This window comes from Penaeus vannamei, chromosome 33 (genome assembly GCF_042767895.1).
Source record: "Penaeus vannamei isolate JL-2024 chromosome 33, ASM4276789v1, whole genome shotgun sequence".
NCBI classification, from domain to species: Eukaryota; Metazoa; Arthropoda; class Malacostraca; order Decapoda; family Penaeidae; genus Penaeus; species Penaeus vannamei.
The window spans coordinates 5,239,248-5,246,747 of NC_091581.1; the positions used below are offsets into that span (position 1 = coordinate 5,239,248).

The 7,500-nt window shown below is 38.1% G+C and overlaps 1 protein-coding gene across 1 annotated transcript in view; it reads left to right on the forward strand.

The window, feature by feature from the left end:
- Nucleotides 1–1,260: 1,260 nt before the first annotated feature.
- The window catches only part of LOC113805274 (glutamate receptor ionotropic, kainate glr-3), a 7,790-nt gene continuing 1,550 nt past the window's right edge, over nt 1,261–7,500 (forward strand). Inside the window, exons 1-7 of the mRNA XM_027356253.2 lie at nt 1,261–1,381; nt 2,858–3,251; nt 4,171–4,303; nt 4,952–5,078; nt 5,817–6,076; nt 6,547–6,691; nt 7,079–7,304. Of these exons, the coding sequence (XP_027212054.2) occupies nt 1,327–1,381; nt 2,858–3,251; nt 4,171–4,303; nt 4,952–5,078; nt 5,817–6,076; nt 6,547–6,691; nt 7,079–7,304 (1,340 nt within the window). The 5' untranslated portion in view covers nt 1,261–1,326. The remainder of the gene's footprint in view (nt 1,382–2,857; nt 3,252–4,170; nt 4,304–4,951; nt 5,079–5,816; nt 6,077–6,546; nt 6,692–7,078; nt 7,305–7,500) is intronic.

Consider the following 7,500-nt stretch of genomic DNA (forward strand, 5'->3'; position numbering starts at 1 on the left):
TTATGTTATCACGGCAAATACAGATAACTGGTCCATTATCCTTCCCGATGGTTAGCGGGCAGAACTATTAACTTATTTTCTCGTCTCGCTCGACATTTACCACGTGGTCTGTGCATCTTAACGTTATTCTTGCCTGTAGCCACCTTCCTCGTGGTCACAATTACAGCTATGAGGTCTTGGGGAATATGGCGCTGACCTTTTCGTCATTTTGTTCCGGATAATTCGAATTTTGGGGTCGCTTTTGCTGCGTATGAAACGATAGACGCATTTTTTGCATATATACACTGACATTATTCGTGCATTTATGAATATTATACCTAATGCAAATACTTATAACAGCTCTCTTAAACTAAAAAAAGTAAATATTACCATTGATGGTAATTTTAATTCATATGATCGAACATTCATCTTGCGTATAAATCAAATACACTTTATGCTCTTGACACCACCATGAATCAAGAGAATGGTGAAAGACAAGTGATAGTAGATGCCCTTTGAAGAAAATTACAGTAACACTTGTCAGTCCACGAGGATAAGAAAAGTCAAATCACTTAGCGAAGGAGACGTCTTTGGCCAATGGGCAGCGAGGACCACCAACAAGGAGCCAATCGGGGCCATCAATACCTCAATCTGCATTGCATATAAGCAAGTGCAAACCCACGATATCAGCATTCGTGTCTCAGAGGTTACAGAGAAATAGCGGCGCATCATTGGCTAGGTTTTAGATTCTTCGAAACAATTGATTGCTTGTTGGAGCATAAGCAGGTCTGTGCCGCCTCGTTTGGTGCTGTCTTTCACAACAGTCTACTTGTAATTTTTCCATATGTTGAGGAATTATTGAAGGAATTCAGGCGTTAATATCATTCGCACATCAAAACACCCTGCGTTGTTCTTCATTTTAATATGATAAATATCACTGTTTTATGTGACCATCACACATGGTTTAACTTTATCTCTGCGCGAAGTACAATAATTTTGCAGTGTTCTACTCTGACTCATGTACAGCCATACTATTAATTCTACGTATAATGAAAAAAAGCCATTTCTCCAGAGATTTGGGTACTATTAAGTAAAGGGAGCAAAATGTTTACTAGGACATCAGCAATATGTATAAGTAACCTGAAAATAACGCGTGACGTAATTGAAAACTCAAATCGAAATCCTAAATTGAAACCTTCACGGCCGCCATAACGCCTGTATGCTAAGCTGCAAACAGTTTTCTTTTACACAGATTTTCAAATATATCCTACAGGTCCTGTTGCATTGTTTAAAGTTAACCAATTTTCGAAACAGCAGCTTGTTGTGCCGAACAGGTGATGACGTAAGATGACGTCAGCCGTTCAAGTCTTCGTGCTGGCTGCCTTGTTGTCCCACGCCGATGGTAAGTATCGCATAGCTCTGATCTGTCATCTATAATAGTACAAGTGAGTGAATTCTTACGTCAGGGATTCTTACTTGTGTCAGTGTTAAGGATAAAGAACAAGTAAATAATAGAAAGATGTGCTGAAGGGGTGGACGAAAGATTGGCAAACTAGGCATACATAGATAGGCGGGACATAAAGGAATATATAGGCCTATGTCGTGTACGCTTCTCCTTTAATAAATTCTCGGAAGTCTAGGACACTATGCACTACGTAGAATAAAGAATTTATGGTCCGAACATGCACATAGACCGTCATCAATATCTTATGTTTAAATAATTTATCCTTTAAGGGGTGGCCAACCAGACGATTACGATCAACTGGTCAATCAAGCCTGTTTTGTCGATCACACTACTGTACCTGATAATAAATCGTCTTTCAGAAGTTGTCATGCAAATAGCTGCAATCCAAGTACTCATGATACTTGGATTATATTTCTCTTTTTTATGGAGATAAGCTATATTTATATTTATAATGATGTTACACTGTTACAGTTACATTTATGGAATATGCCTGAATCTTAGGCTGGTAGATCGCATCAGGGTAACTGTAGAAAAACTAGATCACATCTCACAAAAGATTGGCCGCCCCTGTCCTAAGACATATTGAATTTCTTGCTACAACTCTGGAAGTGCAAAAAATTCCCTTTGCTTAAGCCCTTCTAGACTATGTGAGATAACTGTTTTGATCGATACCATGTTACCTCTTAATAATGATAGTTATAATTCCATATTTCTTTGGGTTTACCACTTGCTTGCATTTTTACGTAAATTAATAGCAACCAAACTTATGCGTTCCTACTCTTTTCAATTTATTTTACCTCAATACCTTCCATCTTCAGTCATGAGACTACTTACGTGAGAAGAGATTCGCGTGCAACAGCGTTTTTACATGGAATGATCAATATGCAATTCAGATTCCAAGACATTCCGTCAACTAACAGAATTTGCAACAACATGCTCACGCTTGGCATTGCGCATTCATGCAAGAAATGTGGTCTGTTTGTAGAAGAAGAAAAGTGATAAAGATCTTGTGAAATTTATTGTTATACTGTGTTAAAGATATTGGATGTGCCATCCCGAATGTGAGAACAACAAATCAATTCATGTTTTCTCCCCAATAACAGTTCGATGACAATGACTCTATTCATGGTATACAAACTCGTAAATGTGCATTCAACATTTCTTATTTCAATCTTTTAAGCTATAAATCCCGATCATCTTGTGTACAGGTAAGTTTATGATTAGAAACAGATATAAAAAAGTGAATCTTGGATCATCAAAATGTGCGATACAAAAAATAATAATAAATTGAAATTATAACAATAATAATGATAATCATTATTATTATTATTATTATTATTATTATTATTATTATGATTATTATTATTATTATTATCATTATTATTATTATCATAACATCGACCTAACTTCCAGCACAACAAACAGCGTCCGGCAGAAACCTCCGACCAGGGCTTCCGAGAAACCCTGGCGTTGTTCTCCATGAAGAATCGCAGCTCATAAGCATGGCCGTCCGAGCTGCCGAGTCTTCCGTTATTCTTCAAGACGGTTCTCCCGAAGCCTTGGACGTCCTTCAGCATTTCCTGGCGTCACCCCACCACCTCTCCATTCAGCTGGGGAACATGCTGAACCTTCTGCAGGAGAGAGGAGACTTTCCTAACTTCCGGCGTGGTTTGAACGAAGAAAAGAGCATTGTTGTCATGGTGTTCAGTGACGTGGATGTTGTGAGGAAATTCATTGAAGCAAAAGATGTTTTGTGGATCCCTTGCCCGCTCCTGCTCCTTAGCCTCACGCCGGGGGAAGACTCCAGGTATGCTTTCGTATTTCTGATATCATTCAGGATTATAAAGTTTGTTTGCCTTTTTCCTGAATCTATATTTGATATGCAGCGAAACACGACACAGCCACGCGAAACACTAATCTGTAAGATGCTTATCACACTGGACATTCGCACAGGCACAAACTGGGTACATTTTGTCGCAAAGTGTTAATGCGATTGTACTCTGCACTTCCGTTCATCTTCAAGTCTATGTGGAAATAGATGATAAATATAATCATCCATTGCGTGATTTTAACATAGCCATCGTCACTTCCAAATTTCCTCTGCTTTTCTGTCTGTCTCATGAAGCATGTAAGCAGTTGCCAATGGACAAAAGTGGATTGTGAGAATGACCACCACAGGCATTCAACGATGGCTAGTTTCTGCCTTATTATGAACTGGAATTTACACTATTATGAAGACTGACGCATTGGTATTCTTCAGCCCAGTTATTAATTGTCATTGTAGTTTATTATATATGGTAAATATTTTATTTTTCTACCGAACTTAAATCTAAATTGTTCAGCACATTCATTACGATCAACACCACCTTTCATTAAAATCATCGCTGGTCATGATACAGCAGTTATGTAAAACGTCTTTAATTCAATAATAGTTGTATATCAAGGATTCTGTTAACTTTCATCTCATGAAGTGGTATTTGCTACTGAGATCGGAGTAACTGAAAAGTTACATGGGGTAAGTTCGTTCACAAATAGATTCCAAATCCTAAATGCTTTTTTACTGAATAATTCAAATATCTTCGTTTCGTTTACAGAGAACTTACCAAACCTAAATTTGTTAAAATAACTCACCAGCATAATGAAATATTAAATCCATAGTATGTACCAGAAAATTCGTTTCATTCTCCAAATAAACCTTGACCTTGACCTGTGCTGACCTGGAGCAGAGACATCCTGAAGGAGGTGAACAAGGTGGCTCGGTCGTCTCTGCTGGAGCCACACTTCTCGCGAGGACGACCCACCTTCTGCCTGCTCACGTATCGGCCCTTCGCTTCGTCGGCAGAAAATATTGTAGTGCAGGTTATTACCTTCTTTTGTGTCTTTATGATTTCTTTGTTAACTTCAGTGCTTATGTCTTTGGTATGAGTTTTGAGAGCTGTTAACTTCAATGCTTATTTCTTTGTTACGAGATTAGAGAACCGTTAACTTCAATGCTCATTTCTCTGTTATGAGTTCAGAGAACTGTTAACTGCTTATATCTTTGTTATGCTTTTAGAGAACCGTTAACTTTAGTGCTTATATCTTTGTTATGCTTTTAGAGAACCGTTAACTTTAGTGCTTATATCTTTGTTATGCTTTTAGAGAACCGTTAACTTTAGTGCTTATATCTTTGTTATGCTTTTAGAGAACCGTTAACTTTAGTGCTTATATCTTTGTTATGCTTTTAGAGAACCGTTAACTTTAGTGCTTATATCTTTGTTATGCTTTTAGAGAACCGTTAACTTTAGTACTTATTTCTTTCTTAAACGTTTAGAGAACAGATTAGCTTGATGTAGGCTCAGCGGCGGTATTTTCTTTTTTTTCCTCTTAAAATCCCCAACTTTCCCGAATCACTACAAAACCATGTTTCCCCTTTCAACACGAGCCTCCATGAACAATCGCCCACATGCACACACACACACACACTCTGTACCCCTCACTCCCTTTCTTTTCTTTCTTTCCCAACAGTCATGTGGTTCGAGGATTGTGTTCAGCTGGGACGACTTGTTTCCAGAACGATTTGGAAGCTTCGAGGGTCGCCACCTGGAAGTCGCCAGCTGGATAGACGACTTTCCGTTTCTCTTCTACGACAGCAGTGAGCATGGCGTTTCCTGCGCTTCAAGTCTGTGACGGAGAATGTCTTATTTTATCTGCTTATTCACCCATCCGTTTATATACATATGCATATATACATGCGTGTTAAAAATAAAAATGAATATATGTATATGTATGTATAAATGTTTATATATATATATATATATATATATATATATATACATACATATATATACACATACACATAACTGTGTCTATGAGTGTGTGTGCGTGTGGACGTATGTATGTGTGTGTGTGTGTGCGTGTGGACGTATGTGTGTGTGTGTGTGTGTGTGGGTAGGTATATATATATATATATATATATATATATATATATATATATATATATGTATGTATATATATATGTATGTATATATATATGTATGTATATATATATGTATGTATATATATATATATATATATATATATATATATATATATATATGTATATATATATATATGTATATATATATATGTATATATATATATATGTATATATATATATATATATATATATATATGTATATATATATATATATATATGTATATATATATATATATATGTATATATATATATATATATATATATATATATTAAATGTGAGTGTGTGCGTATGCGTGTGTGTGTGTGTGTGTGTATGTTACTGTGTGCGTATTAGCTGATAATGTCGAACAACATAGGCCTATAACTGCCCCCATTCACTGCGACCCCCCCCCCCCCCCCTATTCGCCCCGCCAGAGGGAACCGCCACGGGGATCTGCAAGAAGATGCTGGACGAGATCGCTGAGCAACTGAACTTCACATACGAGCTGCAGGTAGAGCCTCCTGACGGGTACTGGGGCGACCTGGTGAATGGCACGTGGCATGGCATGGCGGGGCAGGTCGTGTACGGCCAGAAAGACCTTCTTATCAACGGCTTCGGTATTTTGTTAGATCGCTACCACGCCATGGACCTGTCGGTACCTCACACCTTCGACTCGTACAAGGTTGCGATGAAAGTAAGTAATATTTCCCTGTAGAAGTGGAAATTGAAACTGTTGTTGTTGTTTTGTTGTTTTATCGGAGTGACTTAAATGATTTCGAAAATCGAATGATGCAGGTATTAATCAACAATCGATAACATTCAGAAACGCGCGGAAGTTGCGTTGAAAATAAGCTTATTTCCCTGTATAAGTAGAAAGTGAAACTGTTGTTGTTTTGTTTTTTGTTGTTATTAATCAACAATCGATAACATTCGGATATGCACAGAAGTTACTTTGAAAATAAGGTTATTTCCTTATAGAAGTAGAAAGTGAAACTGTTGTTATTTTGTTTTCTGTTGTTATTGTTTTTTTTTTTATCCGAGTGAATTAAATGATCTCGAAAATCAAATCTTACAGGTATTGTAATTTTGTAAATTTTGTAAATGAACAATCGACAACATTCAGAAACGCGCAGAAGTAACTTCTTTCCTCGTTCAACGTTGCAGCTTCCCCCGCCTCCCCCTCGGTGGCTGGCAGTCGTGTACCCGTTTCAGGGCGTCGTGTGGGCATGCGCAGTGGCCACGTTGCTCGTCCTTACCTGCGCATTCCATGTCATCATCCGGAAAGAGCATTCATCAGTATACGACCGTGGTTTGTACAGTTTTTTTTTTTTTTTGTCTTTACTCCCTTTCCTCTCTTTCTCTCTCTCTTTCTCTCTCTCTCTCTCTCTCTCTCTCTCTCTCTCTCTCTCTCTCTCTCTCTCTCTCTCTCTCTCTCTCTCTCTCTCTCTCTCTCTCTCTCTTTTTCTCACACACACTCTCTCTATATATATGTGTGTGTGTGTGTGTGTGTGTGTGTGTGTGTGTATTCTGAACTGTCTATCTATCTTTATCTCTATCTGTGAATACTGTAGTTACATCTACAGATGACTAAATAGCTGTCAGTCTAGCAGCATTTCACCGTTACAAGTGTCACACAAACTTTACCCTCAGCATTTCCTCGCCCTGTTGTCATTTCCTTGCCAACCCCACCACACAGAATCGGACCTTATATCAACGGCCCTGTGGCTCTCACGGACGGTGCTGAAACAGTCTGTGACAAGAATCCCTAACGTGGTAGGATGTCGGCCCGTCCTGTACTTGTGGTGGATGGGCGCGCTCGTCCTCTCTACGTCCTACACAGGCAGCCTCATTGCTTTCCTTACAGTGCCTTCAGAAGCATCTAAGATAACCTCCCTGGTAGAGCTCGCTAAAGCGCCTAATGAGTAGGTTTTTATCATAACATAGAAAATGGTATCAAATCAGTAATACTTATTTTCTATTTTTTCCGGTTCAACAACTACTATTGGATATGTATATATCCTATATTTTTTACTAAGATGCAAATGTGTCTATTTTTTATGGTTTAATTCAAATAGTTCTGAAGAATATTGTCCTAGCTCACCGCAGTTCACATAAGCT